Raw genomic sequence first — 21,148 nt, 5'->3', positions numbered from 1 at the left:
AGACTGTTTGCGATGCGGCCGCCTGCTCTGTTTGATTAGGTGTGTATTCCACGGCTTGTAGTTTGTACTTAGCGCGTTATTCTGCTTTTATTACGCTGTCTGTTTACGTATCTCGCTTTAACTGCTGCGGTACGAATATTTGTAGGCCAGTTTCTAAATACGTCGTCGCGGTCGCTATCGATAGCGATTTCGGGGCGTCGATTATGAAAACATTGTTAAAGTTTTATTATATTATAGTGTTGATGAAGGCCGAGCGGCCACTTGTCCAAACATGGGCGACGTGGTGAATTATTGAGTGTACTGGCACGGTAATCGATTCACACCTGTCCGTGGGTGCCCGAAATATTCGAATTATGGACTCGGCTAGGGGTGGGATTGAAGACCGAATTGAAGAAAACATTGCCTTTGCTTGTAATAATTAATGTAGTTTCTTGTAACTATCAAAAGTTCCAACGAACGCGGACATTAAAATTTACAAGTGCTTTGTTGCTTGTCTCTACAAACCAACCTACATGACTCTACCCTCATCAAATGACCCGTTTATTAATTCTTTCTAGTAACTATTGTCTCATTATGTTATTCCATCGTTAACTAACTTAACATTCGTTCCGTGTCTTGAGTGAGACACGTTTAACAATTAGTTCTATCTATTGTTGAACACTAACTATTATGAATGAGTTACAGCACACCACTTTCATTTGTTTTGTTCTTGAAGATGAAGTAACCCATTATTAGTTTTCTTGACCCACTGAAAGAGGTTTTCAAATTTCAACGATAACCATTTAATTGGTCAGAAGCAGGGCAGTCATCATTGATTAACGAAGCTTGCGGCTTGACATTGCAGGCTTGCGTGCCACGCGCGCCCTTCGCCGTTGCATTACTTATGCATGTGCCCGTGTTGAGTCCCGTCGACCCCATCGTTTTTATTCTTCGGGATTTAGGCCCTATGCACCGTGGGTCTCAGCGATCGATAACTATCGCGCTTTTAATTTTGACGCTGCAGGCAAGCGTCGTTGTGGCGATGACTAGTTGTCAAGTGTGGTCGAGTCCTAACGAATTCAACCCCCGCTGTTTTCGCTTCGGTTTTAAAGACCTATTTCATCACACTACGCATGTTGGTTGCAAAATCGCTCCTATTAAAACTGCATACGTCTGAGCTTTTACTTATTGGTATTAAGACGGGGAATTTGCCAGTCTTTTGCCGTTGTTTTTATTTTCCTTGGGGCAGTGCTGATGCCGAAGATAATTTAACCAAACAAAGCTTGTTATAATAAAAAACTGTCAGTATTCAATTAAGCAGCATAAAAATATAACTTATGCGTATGCCCGTGATCACGTCGTGTCGAACTTCGACTTTTTAATTAGATTTCGCCGATCGATGAACTTTAATTAAGTGTAACGCTTTATTTTTGCACGAAACTTTTGAATAGTAGGTAAATGCTAAGAGAAATGATTGTTCTTAGATGATGGAATAAGATTTTACTTTTTTACAAGTTCGATTGCAGTGTTAAAAATATTTTTTATTCAATCAATTAGAGTGGTATGATAGGCGTATCCAACAGATCCGCCGGAAGTATTCTTACTTTTGTGTGTGGTAGGTACTGACAGATACTGGATATGTTTAGTTGACCGATAAAGGTATTATTGCAAAAAAATAAAAAACTGTACCTCTGTACTGTAAAATGTGTCACGTAATTGTTAATCATTTAAAACTTTAAATGCTTGTTACGACTGGTCTCTAGTAAATAACATAATGTATTTTGTGCATAGATTAAATCAGCGTCTTTATAAAGTTGCACTGAGTGCAGCTCATGTGCACGGCTGCAACCCTGCCCTTTTATTTCGGATATTTCGACCCCTGGTGCAGTTAGCGTGGGTCATACCGATCAATAATCCTTTTCATTTTACGCACATAGTGTGTCGTGGGCAAGCCGCTGCTTACATCGATTTTTGTGCTTGCAAACAAAAGAACTCCCATAATGATGCGCAATTTTTTATGGTTGATAACGCCTTTCATCGAAGTAAGCTCTTAGTGTTGCCGATTTGACTGTTTTTAATTAACCCATGCTTTATACAGATTTTATTATGATCCTACTCAACTATACAACGAAAATCTCAATATTATGTAGGTAGGTAGAGTCGAGAGCACAAGACTATTATTGCAATATCATACATTTATGACTAACATAAAATACCACAATGTTTAGCTTGATGGTGCTATTGTCTGACGTAGGTTTAATATAAAACGCGTAAAAGAAATCATGAAAAAATACACTGCCTACATACATAGTCAGTGTGTGAGATCGAATAGTTCTTAAGTAACTATAATTTAAAATTAATATTTTTGCTATCACTAAACAACTTTCAGCACTCATTAAACGTTAAATTCGACAGTCTGTATTTTGTACTGTTCACCCTTTACCCACTCACCCCTCTCAAAACTTGAGGCTTTTTGTTTCGACATCGGCACGTGACCAACAGTTTTGTTTGTGAGATCTTCTTTGCGATTTGTTTGCAAAATGTGAGTCTCCACCGCGGTGAAATAGTTAACATGATTAAGTATTTATTTATTTCTGATTTAAACTGAAATGATAGTGCTAACAATTCTCCATTCTCATGAAGTTTGTTGTACAGTGTACTATCCGTTATGAGATCAAAGTAAGTAGATTCGGCATCACTTTGTTTTGGGAAAAGTGCATTAGCTTTGTCAGTTTTGTAAACGAGTCCATTGTTATCGCAAATATTAGCTTTGATGGCGTTAGATCGATGGGATTTTTCAACAATGACTATTAATAGAATCAGATTGAATGTGATTGTATTCCTCGTTTCAGTAATTTCTTTGTACCTACTTATGAATAAGTAGTATCGTAATGTGAAACTTAAGATTGATAAGAATAAACATAATTAAGTAAACAATGATTTAGAGTTTTAAAAACGTTGTTATACCTAGATAGTTTAGTTAGACTTTGACAAAATAGATTTTTGTTTTCATATTTTCATATCAATGTTATACAAAATTCTAGATGGAAATGTGATATTGCATTTCTGTGGAAAAAATGTTAGGTAATTAAAGCATAAAATGTGTGTTAGTGTGGCAAAGTTATAATTAAAATTCGTGTTCAAATCGTATTGGCAATAAAAGTACGTCTGATCGATAGCGCTGCGCATTGTATGTAATTGTATGAACGAAGCCATAATGGTGGGTTTGCAGCGCGAACCGCGGCCTCGATCTTATCAAACTTAGCGATATATCTTTATTCTATTACCAGGCACTGGAACAGGCAATTGTTACAAATACCAACGCTGTTTGAATCCGATTTGTTTATTAGAATTGGAAATTAGACTTGATTTTGAAACAAATAAATGATTGTGCGAAGGTAAAAACTCCAACATTCTTACATTAAAATTACTTACAATAACTGAACAAATGAAACAAATGAAGTGCAAATTATTTTCTGATTTCACTCATTTAAAAACAGCAATAAAACACGTGTTATAGCTTCGAGCTAATACCTGAATTAATTAATCAACGTCGTTACACTAATGACCTCAAAAATTTTGAACCCGTTCCAAGAAAATAATAGTGTCTTCCGTATCGCGAGGATATATGGCATGTGTCCCAAATTCTAGTCCATTTTACCATCCCGATAAAGCACATGATAATAAATATTAACCAAGTCCCGCATATTTACTGTAAAAACATTCATTTTAAATACAAATGAATTGCTACGACTATAACGTCGTCTAAGTAAACATTGCATTGTACATCATTATACAAATATCAAACCAGCATTTTGATTCTAAAACTATAGCCATGGGGTATTTGTTAAGACATCAGCCACAAAACAAAGTAAAAACATTTGCATTGCTCAATGCTGTACGTTCTTAGATGGCATAAATATGCTTAAAAGTTTTTGATAGTACCCTAGCGTTAAATCTGTTTTTCCTTGCAACTATACAAGTGTGAGTCGACCGCAATCCTATTAGGGTAGATTACTGTTTGATTAGAGAATTTAATCCTAGAGCTCCGAAGCCGCCGCGCGCAGGAACACTTCAGTGTAGTAGTAGTTCCGCTCCCTTTGTCGCCGTAACGCGATCCCTCGCGTCGCCACTTCCGTGCGAAGCCCTGCTCCTCCATAATCCTCGAGCTACCACGTAATGCTATGAAACGTTACCTTCTAACTAAACCATAGTCTACTTTACGTTAGCAAACGTTTATAGAAAACATATAGCTACCTAATGGTGAGATGAGAAGTTCTAGTCAAATTCTTCGCAAGCAATTTTTTTCTTCCTGCAATACCTGCACGTGCCGTATTGACAGAAATGGAAATAAAGCACGATTCGAGTACCTTTAAATTTGGACGAAGTAAACTTTCTTCGTATCTTAATTATTATTTATGTACAACAGCTGGCGAGCAGAGGCTGGCCGAGCGAGGCTGAGTCCGTCCGGCGAACGACGTGGTTATTTATAAAACAGAGTTGCGTCTCGTTTTGTCTTCGGCGCGCTCTTTATTTTGTCTAAATATACGCAGTTTTGGGAACGTCGTCGCGGCCGCCTCTGCCGCGACACCAGCGCTGGCGAGGTGCCAAAATATCATCTTTTCTCGCTCGCTTATCTTTTGTCGGAGCTCACTAAAAGCGCCCATATTGTACTATAGACTGCGCATTTGTATGCAGGTTTAATTCGCAATACTCCAACTAATATGCGTTACAGATCCACATCAAACATTTAACATTAACTACGTATTAAATGGGACGTAAAGATTGCACCGTTTCGCCACAGCTTTTTATATGTAAATTCGGCGCGCTGGTTAACGTCGAGCACGTGTTTTCTCCAAAAATAATTGTCCCAGGAACTGTCTGAAAGTGGGGAGTAATTAATCGTTTTGTAAACGGAGGCTGGTTGGCGATAAATCGCGCCTGTGGGATTGATGCCTGCCGCGTCAGCGACACCGGTCAGATCAAAGGAAGGCCACCGGACACGGCCCTGAGGCCGGCTAACTTGTCCGAAACTGGGCCACGACTCGTCTGATTCTATTCTTGAGCCAGTAAACTTACACGACATATGGTACCTTACAATGTAATCACAAAGCATTGTAAATAAATTACAACAATTTCCTTTCGCAGTGAGATTTGGCGTTGCGTTTACGTCAATTCGGAACTCGTAAATTGAATGGGCAACGCTCCGGTTGTTTCGTGTTTGACGACTTTATGTGTTTTGTGATGTATTATGTGGGGATTAGAATGAAATGTAGTGCTTGCCAGTCAAATAGATGTGGCATTGAAAATTCACGCGTCAGGTTCAACCTAACTTGATTTGATACAATGTATACAGGGAGGGAGGCGATATAGGTAGAGTGGTAAATATACTTTAACAGTAAAGTCACAAAAGGCTACTTAAGTTACAAAGTAGGAAATTTCTTTACGGAAAATTTTAAATTTTCCCACATTTTCTGATTTCAGTCATAGTTTGCCTAGACTGAATTTGGTATTCAAAGTTTAATATATCGGCTAAAATCATGAAATAAGCAGTGCTTGTCGCTTACAACAGTACCTACCTACTTATATTATATCACTACATTGATGATCAAAGTTTAATTTGATATTAATAAACTTTCAGGTTTTATATCAAATACAGTAATTCGCGATAGGTAGTAGGTCAATGTCAAAGTTTTAGCCAACCTGTTTCTAAATACACCCTGTATAAAAGCGTTCTGTCCCGCTCGGCGCGCCTGCGTCTAAAATCGTATTTCCGTAGAATCCTTACAAGCGACGTTAAGCACTCAGTGTCGGCTTCGCAGTTCGACGACCCGAAATCCTGAACTCGTATGAAATGCCCGCAAAAGTATTCAAAACAAAGCTATAATATCTTCAGCATTTACTTCGTTCTTCCAGCCCGATCGGATCATGCACGATGAATCAGGCTTGGAAATTCGATGATGAGTTATGTTGTTTGTTTTTCCGAAATATCGCCATATCATTGTGATTTGCACATGAAAACTACTTGATGCAAGCTTGCAAGTAGGTACCTACCTACCTACTCAACTGCATCCCTTATGAATTGAGAATGTTCTCGGGATTAATTACCTACTTAAGTACCTGATACCTAATACGCTTTTTGACTAGATAGAGTTACTTAAATAATGATAATTTCTTTTGCAAAACTGTGAGTTTTATATTCATTTGGTAAACGTTTTATTTCAGCGATCACAACTTAAAGGGAAAACAAGTTATAATACAACTATGTATTCTAAATTGTACAGTTGATTATACGAATGTTTGACCTATTGTGTACCGGTTGACAATCGATTACGACTAAAATCTATCTGGGTCACATGTGTAACAAAAGACCATAGCTGGGGCATGCAGCAGTGGAAATAAAAGGCCAGAGGGAAAAAGTTTAATGAATCTAGATAAGCGGTGGTGGACAGTAGTCCGACCTCGGCCGTCAAATGCACATCGATCGGGTGTGGCACATCACGCTCTGTCCGTGGCACGCGACTGTCTATGATTTTACAAGGGAATTAGTCTGTCGGAATAAAAAATGGAAACGTTTGCCTTTACAAATACTGGAATTAATCTTTTGGGGATTCGTGCGTATCAGCCTTTTTATCATTAGTCGCCTTCTGAAAGAAAATATATTGTTAGATTCCCATTAAGTCTGGCTAGCAATAATATTGGTCTTTTAATCTGTTATGATCTCCTACCTGTTCAATTAAATATCATAGTTTAATAATTGGCAGTATGGTGGTGGTACTGTAATCAGCCTTGTAGAAGGTCAACGCGACATTATCGTGGCAGCCGGACCGCGACATCATCCGGACTCTGCGGATGTGATCCGCAGTAATCACCGGTGAAATTTCACCACACAATGGCAACACGGCCCGCCAGAGGTCACGCTCTTTTGGCCATTAGACGATAACACAGGCCTGCAAAAAAAAAATTTTTTTTTGGTGCAGCTCTTTTTGTATATACGATCGATAATATAGGTAATCTACAATATATTGACATACTTCATTTCAACTCATCAGCTCTAGTTTGTCGACTACCCTCATTTTAGTTTTTTTCCCGTCTTGTTCGCAAATAGTCATTATTAAAATAACATCGATAAACTTTATATTACTATTTAGCTATGGATAGTACGTCCAGATGTTGTGTTAACGATCCTGATGCATTTTGATAAGTTTGTGGTGAATACTACTGAAATATCAGCGTGAAACCATTAAAAACACGGCGAATTTTTTGTATTTTGCTTACTTCGGTATTGAAATTCAATACAAAGGTAAGGTGTAGGTGCCTCAAATTGTATGTATAATGTGCGTTGAACATCTGCGAAGATATTAGAAAGGCAGACGTAAGTTTTTGAAGCTTGGAGTGTCTATGATATGGCGAAAATGGCCAATATTTCCAGTTAATTTAACAGAAATTTCCAACTTTAAGTACTGAAAAACTAAAAGCAGGTGTATTTGATGGACTTCAAATAACTGCATTAATAAAAGACTCCACTAAATTTAGAATTTCTATGAACCATGTGGAATGGTTTGCGTGGAAATCTTTTGTAGCAGTTGTACAAAATTTCCTCGGAAAGCATAAGGCTGAAAACTATGTAGAATTAGTATAGGATGTGCTGGTTCAATTCAAAGATTTAAGCTGTTATATAGGTATAAAATTACACTATTTTAACAGTAAACTAGATCAATTCCAACAAAATTTAGGAGAACTAAGCGAAGAACAAGGAAAACGTTTTCACCAAGACATAAAAACAATGGAGAATAGTTACCAAGGAAGATGGGACGCTCATATGATGACCGACTACTGTTGGAGAATCATGCGAGATTGCCCAAGTAAGTTTCATTCGAAAAAATCACTCAAAAGACAAATTCTTGATGTTTAATGCTAACAAAAATATATATTTATTGTAAAAATTGTTTTTTAGTTATCTCGGGAACTAGAGCTGATAGAGAAAAACTGATTACATTTTTGATATCGCCATGCAGGACATACTTAAAATCAGGTCTTAGATCCCCGGCACCAAAATGGCTGTAGGCCAGTGTAATCAACCATCTATGTTTCGAACACAACCCATCATTGTGATTGCACACATCCCAAACGCAATATGATATTCGCGTTCCCAAGCACTCAACCAGCTGTGACATTCACGCCTAATTCCCAAGCTGCAGCACTCAGGAAATGTTGTCAGATGACTTCCCTGTCAATCATCGAGGCATCGTCGCATAGTTAGGTCTGCGCTCGTGCCAACGACTTAGCCGAAAGCCATTTATAGCGCGAGTTTGTCGTCTTCTTGTCAAGAGGTACATCCCTGGATGCCGATGCCCGGGCGGCCGAGCGACCGAAATAGAAGCGCCTCGAGCGACTTAACAATGCAATAAAAAGAAATTAACACTTTGACGTTGCTTGCGCTAAGTTGACTCTCGTGTCATTTGGAAGTGGTCCAATCTTCTTGTGGTGTACATTTTTCAGTCAACTCTATTCGCTTCCGTTAAGTGAGGCTGAAAATAGTTCGACATGGTTGATGAAAAAGTTATTGGTATTTTTTCGAAAGGAAATCCTTTAGTTGTCAAGATCGTTTGGGACTGTAAAATGAGTGTTATAAATAGGTGTTTCTGTTTCAGGTTTCGGGCTCGCGGCCGCGGCAGCGGGAGTACGTGCAGGGTACCCGACCGTGCTGCCTTCCCCGTACGGGTGAGTCCCGCCTTAGCTAATCGACACCTCTGATAAATGTTCAATGGTTCAACACTTCGATATTTGCCAGCACTAGCGGTGCCGCATGCCGCTGTGACTACCTACATCTCACGAGACAAAAATCAGACGTGCAACTTTCAGGCATAATTTAGGGCACCGTTCTATAAGTGTCTCACTCACGCTTAAGTTACACTGATATCTGAGTTAGCTTCCACCTTCTTTATACACACAGTTAATGTCCTATCAGAAGTTTCAGAAGTTTTGTAGAGTCCAATATTAGCTGTAAATATTCCCTGGTCATACTTTAATCCATGCATAGTTCTAGGTGTATTGAATACATAATTAATTATGCATTTAGGTGACGTAAACGAGTCGGGTACGGTTTTTGAGCTGACTTTTGTCTCGGTAGATGATGCGAGCGGCGTCCCGGAGGCTAGCGACGCGGCAGCCAGCGGACCACACCTAGACTAAATTATCAAACATTTTCACATAGGTATCTATGGCAAGCGTGAGCGTGAGAGTGGATTTTTTTCGTTTTGGGTGTGAATTAGTCGATTGGGTTTTTTAATGTTACGTTTTCCAAGCTAAGGCCCACGCTGGGCGGCGCCGGCGACTCGGGCGCCCGCGCCGCCCAGCGGCACTCGCATCGTTGTCGACACTCAATGTTTTTCTTTTATGTTTTATGCCGTGTTCGTGTAAGATTTTGTTGATTTGAGTTTTGTTGGTGGTGGATTTCGTTTAATACACTTACTAAGTACTGTAACGTGCGAGCGGGGTCGGCGGGCGGCGGCTGCGCGGGTCGCGCGGCGCTGTGTGTGCGTAGAAGTGCGCAGCCCGACCCGCTGCCGTGCGGCGCGATGCGCTGCGTCGCGCTGCGTTGCGCCCGTTGGCCGCCGCGTCGCCGCGGCTGCACCGCTTGGTAATTACCGGCGATCGATGCGCGCCCAGGGCCACTAGCCACGCCCGCCGAACCACCATAGCCGCTCATATATTATTCAACGGAACTCATGCTCTAATGGAAAAATAATCAAATGAAAGCTTCTCGCTCTTTGTTTTAATTTTAAAACGAAGCAAACCTAGCCACGATGTCATTAGTGGGCTTGCCTATAGAACAATACTTTTAGTACGTATCTATTAATCACTTACATCGTGCAAGTCTCGTGTATATAGAATTTTCTTACTTTTATAATAAATTTTGAGTAAATTAGTTCCGTATTTTTAGTATTTTATTGACTTCATTTTAGCCATTTTGAATCAACTATTCAACTTCTTTCTAAGTATTTTTTTCTGTATTTCCTTTAACAAAGATAAAATATGTATGCCTTTCCCTTTAAAGTATTTAATTAGTATCTGATTGTGGTTTTGTACCTATGTAGATGTTTAAGCTCAGCTTGTGTGATGATCTGCCAGTTTTATATACTTAATGCTGTTTGGATTTACTATTCTTGTTTTTTACTTATATTACACTAAAAGAAAAAAATGCGGAGTACACTTTCACTGGAAAAACAAAAACACACGGCATTAATCATCCTGTCAGCTTAGTGATACATAATCTATGAGTTTGTCCACCTCGTCGTGTGGAGGGAAGAGTAGAGAACTTGAAATGACAACTCACACTGCTTAAACACTTAAAATGCTTCGCAAAACACGTTCACATATGGGGAGGAATTGAGCTAGTAGGTATTTGCGAAAAGAACCAGTAAACCACAGGTGGGCGTGCTGGGCGGGCGGAGCGCTGCGGCGGGCGTATGTCGCGCATGCGTCCTTCGCACTCTCTCACAAATTCTAAACCAACCGAACTTGATCTTCGAATGACAAACCGCACATCCCTATCTGCTTTACTCAGTCAAAAAGGGACAAGTATAGTTGCATCCCAAAAGTGGTTCGGTAATAAAGTGGTTGACGGAAGAGAGCACTTGAAAAGTGCTGACGCGGCGCGACGCCCGGCGTCGTCGTCTCTCAAAGTGTACTTGACCGCCTTCGTGTGTACCACGAATTTGCGGAGTCAACACATTTTCCGGATCTTTTCTTTCTTAATTACGGGTAATTCTGATAGTTCGTTGTGAAATGAAGATGTCTGGTTCTGATAAATTCAATCTTATTGAATGTTTTAATAGATTAACGATTTCGACACGCCTAAATTCCATTTGCTTCCCTCGAACCCAAAATGCTTTCGGATTTCGTAACTGACACGCGGCGGCATCTAAATCTTAATTCTTGCGACGTTTCCCCAACGATCTAGAGATAAACCCGAGATGCCGGATATTTCGGTCGAGACGAAGTGGACGCTTCTGCTCTCAATATTTTTTTAAATGTGTTTTTTTAACTCTTGGCAATGACGCACGGCGGCGGTTCAGGCGACATCCAGGCGAACATGAACCGTATACTTACATATAACTGTGTATCGATGTCTACTAACCTAACAAGACTAGATGCTCGTGGCTGTCGAGGCTGAAGTGGGGCTAGGTAATAGTGTGATGACAGTTTTGACGATTAATTTCCAACATCGATGACCTTTCACTGAAACATCGGTCTTAAAAATCAATCAAAATCTTTTTCTGTGAAAGGGCATCATGGGGTCACGGCTGAGAGACGCTTCGGAATTGTCTGATTCTTATGTGGATACTAATACTGCTGCTTACATGACTTGAGTCCATGTATGCATAAACTTCCGTTTCCTACTAAAAGATAGCACAAACGACCACATGAGTTCACAATTTCGTAACGTCTGTCGCCTTAGTCCCCTGCTCGTTCTGACCAGCGTGTGTTGGCAGGTTGTCCCCTGGGTACGTGTACGGCGCGCCAGGGTATATGAGCGCCGTGGGTGGCGTGAGCGCAGGCGTGGGCGCCGGCGCCGGCGGGCTGGTGCAGCTGCCGCAGCTTCAGCACGCGGCGGCCGTAGCTGCTGCCAACCACCTCTACGAGTACCAGGCGGCGACGCAGGCGCAGGCGTATCAGCAGCAGTATGCCGCGGCAGGTTTCGACCCGTACGCTACAGCTGCAGGTGCGTAACTCGCATAAAGCCGAAGCAACGTGGCTAGATAAGGCATTACTATAACTCGTAGTAGGGTCAAGCAAACAGAAAACCGTAGTGTAACATTTAACTGGTCTGTCCAACATTTGTGAGTACCTAATTAAAGTAATAAGCTCAATAATAATTATGTTAAAAGTTACGTCTTCATCGTACTAAATTAAAGAAAATGAAACGAATAGGTACAATAATAATATGTAGGTAATTTGGATTCATAGATAATTTAAAATTTAACATTGCAGACATGTGCAATGTATAAAAATAATGCATTACAATCTGACCACTGTAAATGGCAGCGTATGGAATACAAAATAATCTACATGGCAACTGCGCACTGAAACTAAATTGAAAATGTAGATTGCGAATAAGGCATGCACTAACAAATTGTAGATATGCCGATAAAAATGTTTACACAACTATAAGCACTTGTGAAAACAACATGTAAATTTTATTCCTAGATTCCAACAATATGAATACCTAAGTAAAATTCCATTGATTACCTACTGCCAAAGACATTAGTACATTAAACTATACCTATTGTTACTTTAACAATAAAACTAATAAAGAGTCAATATAGATTCGCAGAAAATGAAAAGTCTTTAGTTATATTACAAATACATCGTTATTATTTTTACTAATTAACACATACACAGAGAGCACAAAGCGATTAGATAAAGCCAATCAAGGTATTACGCGTAAACCTCTGGTCACGTTGAAAACGGTTTTGGTAGAATTTAAATCCGGATTAAGGCTTTTTCATTATGCATTCTTTTTGGGGTAATAGATGAGTCACTTGCCTGTCTATTTGTGTGTAAATATTTTGCTGAACCACAGAAAGTTGTGCTCGTATAAGTAGGCCCCTTATCTTGAAAAGCTTTTTGGAAGCCAGTTGATCTTGTACACACGGCCACACTGTTAACTATCCATTTCTGTTTTTGCTCTCGCTCTAATCAAATGGAGATTCTTTGCGATAGAACGAGATGACATGACTGGCAATGGGCAGTTAACACTGTTGGCGATAGTACCTACATACTTTAAGGATCGAAACTCTATCGGAGTAACTTTGAACATTATGTTAGTTCTAGTTAGACGCTACTCCAAAAAGTTAAAATGGTATGACGATCACTTTTTAATGCAATCATTGTTTCTCCACAGCAGCAGCAGCCGCAGCCAGCGGAGCCGGATACATGTCTCCGTACTACACGCTGCAAGGAGGCGGAGTTCAGGCACCCCTCCTCCCACCCCTGCCCTACCCCCCACCTCTGCAGGAGGCCAGGATGCAGTAGATCTCAGCTTGAAAATAAAACTGCATACCTACCACTGAGGCTCTACATATTACACAAAAAAAGAAGTGGAAACGTATGTAAACATAGAATAATTTCCGCATCAAATTCAAATGGTTCAGGTTTTCCAATATTCGAACGATCATTTCCACTAATGAAAATCCAAAATTCGAATGTATCCTCGCAAAAAAGTGGTATTATCATCTAATGAGACGAAGTAATGAGCGGCTGAAATGATATGATTATTCAACTACCTTCATAAAATGTGTCATGTGAGGACAGATGGTGACATTCGTTACCGCAGGAAGCCAAATACTTAGACTAACATAGATGATGTCTAGAACTAGTTGAATCTATCAACCAAAAATATTAAAAAATGACCAAAGCTCTAAGCTTTTATTTAGAATTAAACGCCAATTCGGCACTTTAATCTAACAATCTTCTTAAGGATGAAACATGATGCATCACCTTACAAAATACGTACAGATGGTGTATTTAACGTTCTAGAGTATTATAAAAGCTTAAACCTATTGAGAAATCTTGCCTCATTATCAAACTTCCCAACATCACACATATTTTCCTATTTTTTTACTAATAGGTTAACTAGATATATTTTTAAATGTTAGAAACAAATTTCCTTGAAATCGAATAATGTCTAATAGTATACAAAGCTTGCACCTAAAAGTAACAGCTGTTAAATGACAATAAAGTTATCATATTGCTGACTATATTATACACTAAAGAAATATATCAAGAATAATTAATACTTTATCTAAAGCTTCAATTCTGTAAAAGGACAATTTACAGTTACATGAATTGATTACAGTGTTTTCAGGAATCATTTCAGATTATATCCTTCTTGTAAAAACTTGATATTGATGCACATTATAGGCAGCTAACACAGGCAAATAAGCCAAAACCTTTGAAGCTTGTAAAAGCTTGTACACCGACAGCTTTTTATACTGTTATTGTTAACGACGTGCCCTACCATTCTTCTTCCTATAGCAATTTTCCATTTTACGTAGCTTCTATTTTTATCGTTTATTATAAATACTACTTAAAGGTCATCTGATTTGCTTGAATGTAATGTCAATTTTATGATTGAAAGGATGTAGAAATGTATAAGCTGGTATTTTGTTACTATGAATGTTCCGGTACCAGATGTAACGTTTGGGTCTATAAAAGGTTATCAACAATAGCTCTCTAAAATCAACTAAGAAAGTTGAAGTTGGTTGTAGATTTTTTTAACACATGAGTTTTACTTTTATGAGCCCAAATTTTACCACTGGTTGAGACAATTGCAATGATTGATGAGCTATCATTGATTTTTTAGTATTTTGATAAGTCCAAGGTAAGCGAGACATCTTGCCCTAAGTCTAGGTCTCTAGGTCTGTAATTAACATGTCCATGTTGCTCAATGTCCTATAAGGGACTCGGTTTAGCGTAAGGTCGAAAGGAGAGCAATAAAGGGCTAACTTTAATATAAATTTAATTATAAGTAACGTACTTAATCATATCTCAGTGGAAAAAATATTTTTTGTACTGTATGCCCTTGTAATATTACTTATGATTTGTTCTCCAAAGCGGTATAGGGTACTTACTAGTTAGAATAATTCAATTACTAGTCCATGTAATTTTAATGTATTGAATTTTAGGCGTTCGCCGATCGTCCCCTGTGATTACGAGAAAAAGTTCAATACAATAGTATTTGTTTATGCAGTATTGAAATTGTTTTGTTATTATTTTTGTTCGTCTGTAACAAGTGAGCTGGTGAAATTGCACGATTTGGTCGTAATTACGTGCCCACGTTGTTTACAAATTATGCTCTGTAAAAAGTAGAATGCATTTTTATTTCTTTTTATTTTTTTTGTATATATTTTTGTATCCCAAATTTATCGTACAGCAATTTTATTAGCTTGACTACGGATATACTATTTTTATTAAGTTTTTCTCTCGTGGCTGAAGGTTCTAAATCTTTGAAAGTAAGCTACATTAAGATCTGAATGTCGAGTCGACTCAGCGATTCTGAAAGCATCTGGTTGGATCGATCGGCGACACAGTACAAGCTAGGGGCACTAGAGTATAAGGTAACACTGAAGATAGTTTTAAGGCTAATCTTATTGTAATATGCTGTTATTCGTAATTTATTTTGTTGATATTTGTAAATCTACATGTTGATAACTATTTATTATGTGGAAGAGTAATGAAATTGTTAAATATTTACAGGCTGGACCTACCCTTTATAAGTATTTCTTGGATGCACTGAGGCAAACCAGGTCCGGTCCGATATATTGAAATATACACATTAATAATACTATATTTGTAAGTAGATTAAAATTAGGTACTTAATAAATGGAACATTGAGAATCATGTTAGCCATATAGCTGTGGCCATCTTGCCTTAATATATCATACATAGTACTTTATACAAAATTATATGACTAAATAATAATATTATCACATATCATCACACAGATTATAGTTTCCAGTGCATACAAGCGCGGAACAGTCCATGATAGTGCATTTCATTCGAAGTAATTTTAAGCACAATTTATTTATGTATCGCATACTTATATGAATATGAATTCATAATAAATAAATACCTAATAAATTGTTATAATTAATTTAAAATATACGTCAATGTATTAAATTTAGGATATTCTAAAATGGAAAATAAATTTATAAGGTAAATATTTGAGTTATTTTATTTCGAGCTATTTCCCCTAGATAAGCTGTCCCCTAATTAAGACCCAAGATAAGTATTATTTAGGGTATATGCATACGAAGGCTTTAATAACCACTGTTTATCAACTATCAGAGATAGAACACTACAAGGCGTCCTCTTTTTCGCAGTCGGGGAGAGAATCTTGCAATAAAAATGTACTAATGACATGTTTGTTAATTTCTATTTAAATCATTGTGGCGATAAGTAGGTCGAAAGAATTTGTGTCGTCAATGATTTTGGATGTCGTCCAACACGTGAGTTGTACACCCAAATATGACGAGCTGAGATAATGCGTGGGAGCAAGGCTAATGGACTGAATTTTACCGTAATTATATTGAAAATTCAGAGCTTTTTTGAAAATCATTACATTATTTGCATGCACCAATGCATGATTGCGATTGCAACACTATTTTTGATGATATTATAGTGTTACACATTTTTAACTATACTTAAAACTAGGTTATGACATAATTTATTATTATAGGGATCTCTGGCAAACTGAATTTCATGCGGGCGAAGCTGCGGGCAAAAGCTAGTTTTACTTTAAATACGTGTCGGAAAGAATTAACTCTTTATTTAGCAATAGTGTACCTGCAATAAGTTTTTTAAAGATTCATTCAACTTCAAAGTTTCGCTTTGTTACAATACATTGTTACGTGTAGCGGCTTAATTAAGTAAATTAATTAAATTTAAGCGAATTCATGGAATCGAAATCTATAGAAATCTAGGTACATACCGATTGTCTTTTGGGACGATTTACCATTTGTGAAGGGTTTCTTCAATCATTAAGTACTTAATCCGTAGTCTGCAGATCGATGTAATTTCGGTTTTGTTGGCAGCCATCTGGGGGTGGGAGTTGCATCTTAATAAAATGTTTTGTTTTAAGTTTATGGGAGTTATCGTTTGAATTTTAGACTAAATACTTAGGTAAGTACTTATTAAAATATACCTATACAACTTAACTTAATGAGTTACGTACCTCAGGTATAACTTTGAGAATTTGTGTACATAAACTAAATAGTGAGTGTTATTGCACTGTTCCTTAATTTTCATTTGCCTACACCATGCACGTTCACGAACACTTACCTATTACTTACTTTAGTGGTTAATAAACCATTATTAATAAAAGATGAATAAATCGATTAGACCTTAAACATTTTAGAAAAGAAAACAACAACAAAACTACTGATCATGTCATTACGTTTTACTTTCCCGCCAAGAAGTGTTTTTGGTTTGATTCTTTCCTTTTACAGGAAAAGGCAAAGGCATTATGCTATACAGCCAAATCATCGCTTGATTAAAATAAAGATGTGACACTTTACGGCTTTGCTTAAAAAGAAACAAAATTAAATAGTGATGTTTAGCTACTATTCGATTACTTTTTCTATATCATATTATTTGAATAGTTAGGTTAATATAAGCTACAGGTATAGCGCAAAACTTAGTCAATTACCGCGGTGTGTGATTTAGATAATAATATTCGTGACAGCTGTGAACAAAGAAAAAATTTTAAAACCAGTTTTAAGTCCAACTACACTCGCGAGCAAAAGTATGGAATCACTTACATGAAGTTGTTTCCACGCGATCTTGTGTACTAACGAATTTGTTAGTAACAAAAAAAGTAGCACCATTTTAAAGATTAAACTTTTAACTTTAAATTGATACCAAAATTCATTTAAATCACACCAGTATTTAAAAAGATATCCCGGCTGATGAGAAGAAGTAAGAAAAAAGACATGTACCAACTGTTTGATACGTCGCGAGTTGCGGCCTATTTACCCCCTATAAAAGCACGTCTATTCGGATTTTTGCGTTCACCCGTTGATCCATACACATCTCGGCTTCTTTTGACACTTTACCTGGGATTCTACACCTACAGAAGCAGCACAAATCGTTGCACTGTTGCAAGAAGGGCTCAGCCACCGGGCTGTCGCACGTCAGCTCCACATAAGCCAGTCCTGGGTTTCGAAAGTTTTAAGACGCTTTTGGGAGACTGGTGGCTTTATCCCAAGACCAAGTTCTCAACAGCGCCGGTGCACATCGCAGAGGGATGACCGTTTTTTCATGTCAACCTCTCTATGAAATCGTCATTTGACTGGTATCGACGTCCAGCAAGAGCTCAGAAATGTTCGTAGGATAGCTGTTAGCGAGTGGACAGTTCGTCTAAGATATGAGCAATAAAATTTGACTCCAAAAAGGCCTGTCACAGGCTGGAAACTGACGGCAGGTCACCGACAAGCACGCTTTAATACTGGTGTGATTTAAATGAATTTGGTATCAATTTAAAGTTAAAAGTTTAATCTTTAAAATGGTCCTACTTTTTTGTTACTAACAAATTGGTTAGTACACAAGATCGTGTGGAAACAACTTCATGTAAGTGATTCCATACTTTTGCTCGCAAGTGTAGATATCAGGGTGCGGAAACTTCCATACTACGATCATCCAAGTGAAACTTGCTTCCAAACAGCGACTTCAGTCGATAAATTCCAATACTTTTTAACTACCCTAAAACGCTCTAGATGTCGCTGCTCCTGTTTCCTTCATATTTTCATATTTTTCTTAATTAAAATATATTTCAGAATATTGTTAATTCCAATGTGAAAACTTTTTTTAAAATGAAATTTATTTGTTTTAATTTAAAACTGAACGGTGACATTTTTTGTTATAATTTACATAATAGAGTAGTAGAAATTACTATTTAACATATGGCAACTTTGTTTTTCCTCCAAAATGGCCGGTGTTGTTTTTGTTAGGTTGAAATGTTGAATGCATTTTTGTTTTCTTAGCCATCGTTTATGAGTTCTGTGGCCCTATTAAAGTATTGAAGAGTCGAGTCAAATTCAAGTTCATTCCTTCGTACCTGCTGCTGTTCTGGTTCATCGGAGTTTTGTTCGTTCCTTCGTGAATCGCGAAGAAACTTTCTGTTATGTTCACAAGTGATCTGAGTTTTCTCAAAGTGCAAATGCTTTTTTAGTGTTGTTGAAAACTTTGCGAAAAGACGCTTTTGGTGTAAAATATTATGTGTGTTCATAAATAAAGTAAAATTATTAAATTGAAAAGTTTTTGTTTATTTGCATTTCCATGTGCAATGTAGAATTTTTCCAAATCCATCCATTGTTTTGAAAATAATACAATACGTACACCATAAAGATAAATATTTTCAAAATAATGGATTTGAAAAAATTCTACATTGTACATCAAAAAAACAATAATTCTTTGAAGGTTATGAGGGCCTATGTGTGCGTGAACTGTGTGTATGTGTGCGTGGACTTTATGTATGTATGTGTGCGTGGACTATGTATGTATGTGAGCGTTACGTACGTAGGTTAAGTACAGGGAATTTAACACCAGAGCCCCGATTACGGTAATTTTTAACGTCAACAATCCAGACACGCTTCTCGATTCTGCGATACCATTGGTCGTTCAACAGCGTACGTCAGCTGTTTTGACCAATCGTATCGCAGAATCAGAAACGCGTCTGGATTGTAGACGTTATAAAAGTTACCGTAATCGGGGCTCAGGCTGTCAATTAGTAGGCTCAAAAATTTGACAGAGAGGGTTCTCTATTTCCTATGTATTACTTTTCTCTATGGTAGATATTACCTACCTTAATATGCCATGTATTGCTATAAAATAAATGTTTAAATCAATAGCATCAGTATCTACTTGTGTTTGCAGCCAAACGCTTTGAAATAATAAAAGTGTTCAGTCTTGGTTTTCACCAAATTCTCGATAATTAGATAAATATTTTAATTGGAATGATTTACTGGACTCACTAGTGTTTTTTGACATAATAATATGTCATTCTCATTAGTGTCAAAACTGTCAAATGTGTCAATGCGTACCACAGATTAGAGAGTATGTCTAAAGACAGATAGGAAACGGCCCTAGTATTGGTTGAACGATAAACAAACTGGTACCGAGCTAGATTGTCCAGTAGGTGGCGCTGAATACAATATGGCGTCTGACGCCCACAGATTAAATATACCTGTCATACTTTTTTATGATCCGTTCCTTTTCATGTATTGCGGTTAAAAATAAAACTATTGAAGTATCAAAAGAAACTTTATTGATGAAATATAACATGAAATATTTTGTTTACGAAAATCAATAAGCATTAAAACTATTTTATTTTAAAAGATTACAGTTACTATTGTGATTACAGTACATTGTTTTAGTTTTTACATAATGTAGGTACTCACGGCTTGACATTTGTATGTAACTCATACAAAATAAGTTGCGTTATGACTTATAGTAAAATAGTTTAATGTTCTCCATAAATTCACACATTCACTCTCACTTTGGTTCTGTCCAATCCAATAGCCACTGTAAGCAGGCCAGACCTACACGTTTCTCACCACCTGTAAAATATATGAAATATTTGTAAATTTAGAGCAAAAAGATGCACATGTCACCGTAAGACTGTAATCTCCTACATTCTACACTAATATTGAGTACAGCCGATAAACTACTGTCTGTTTTGTTTCTAGATTTGCACTACTTTGTTAAATAAAATTAATTTACCTTGTCAAATGTGCATTTTTCAATCAATTACATGTACATTCACAGAATCTGGATTCCACCAATCTGTAATTAAATAATTAACTTTTAGGTCTTTCTATTTGATATCAATAAAGTTAGAATCATTTTGAGGGTGTTTTAAATTTTAAAGGTACTTACCAAATGTTCTTATCAACAGAAGTTGTTTTAATTGTTATCTGGGTAATTCATCCAATACAAATCTTCCTAATTTAATGCATTTATGTCACGGCATAACCTGCAAATGAAATGAGTTCATCGTTTGAATCAAGCATTCTTGGTCTGGTTTTATTGCTTAAATAGGTTTCTTCTAAAGTTATTTGAATAGGAAGTAAAGGTTATGTATCATTTTGTACCAAATAAATATTTTTTCTTTCTTTCTTTCAGCACCGGTGATTCCATAGCAAGCACTTTTATTGTAATTGCAGCTTAACACCTTATAAGTTCGAAGTTCGATATTAACCTGAAACAAATAGGTACTTAGATTCACTGTATAAAACACGTATCATTCACTGTCCAAACTCCAAAGTATGTTGTTACTCCATGAAACGATCCACATTTAGTTTCCATTGATTAGAATGGAGTTTGAATGATATTGTAATGAAGATTTAATCCTTTGTGTGGTTCAATACTTGATAAAACATGATGTTGCTGCAAGCTGCAATAACCTTTCTCGAGTCTTACTTTAGAGAAATTTATTCTTAAACAAACATCAATCCAACAGGCAATCCATGCACATGTAGTTCTTATTAATAAATAATGAATATAATGATTGAGCAATAATTTTTGATTTTAATTAGATAAAAGTTGTAGAAAAACACGTTTTTTCGATGAAAATTTTTGACGTTTATTTTTTTTTTTAAATGTC

The 21,148-nt window shown here is 37.2% G+C and overlaps 1 protein-coding gene and 1 long non-coding RNA gene across 2 annotated transcripts in view; one reads left to right on the top strand and one right to left on the bottom strand.

The window, feature by feature from the left end:
• The window catches only part of LOC135087672 (RNA-binding protein 38-like), a 33,427-nt gene extending 17,718 nt beyond the window's left edge, over positions 1 to 15,709 (top strand). Inside the window, exons 3-5 of the mRNA XM_063982419.1 lie at positions 8,634 to 8,703; positions 11,478 to 11,707; positions 12,890 to 15,709. Of these exons, the coding sequence (XP_063838489.1) occupies positions 8,634 to 8,703; positions 11,478 to 11,707; positions 12,890 to 13,020 (431 nt within the window). The 3' untranslated portion in view covers positions 13,021 to 15,709. The remainder of the gene's footprint in view (positions 1 to 8,633; positions 8,704 to 11,477; positions 11,708 to 12,889) is intronic.
• A 4,120-nt stretch (positions 15,710 to 19,829) lies between these two features.
• Positions 19,830 to 20,742, bottom strand: LOC135075256 (uncharacterized). Its single transcript, XR_010257991.1, has 4 exons — positions 20,637 to 20,742; positions 20,422 to 20,518; positions 20,266 to 20,328; positions 19,830 to 20,102 (listed from the first exon to the last, which is right to left on the bottom strand). It is a non-coding gene; the product is annotated as an uncharacterized LOC135075256 (long non-coding RNA).
• Between the last annotated feature and the right edge of the window lie 406 nt (positions 20,743 to 21,148).

This window comes from Ostrinia nubilalis, chromosome 1, assembly GCF_963855985.1.
Source record: "Ostrinia nubilalis chromosome 1, ilOstNubi1.1, whole genome shotgun sequence".
NCBI classification, from domain to species: domain Eukaryota; kingdom Metazoa; phylum Arthropoda; class Insecta; order Lepidoptera; family Crambidae; genus Ostrinia; species Ostrinia nubilalis.
Note: the sequence above shows the minus strand (reverse complement) of the source record. Positions and strands in the feature narration are given on the sequence as shown.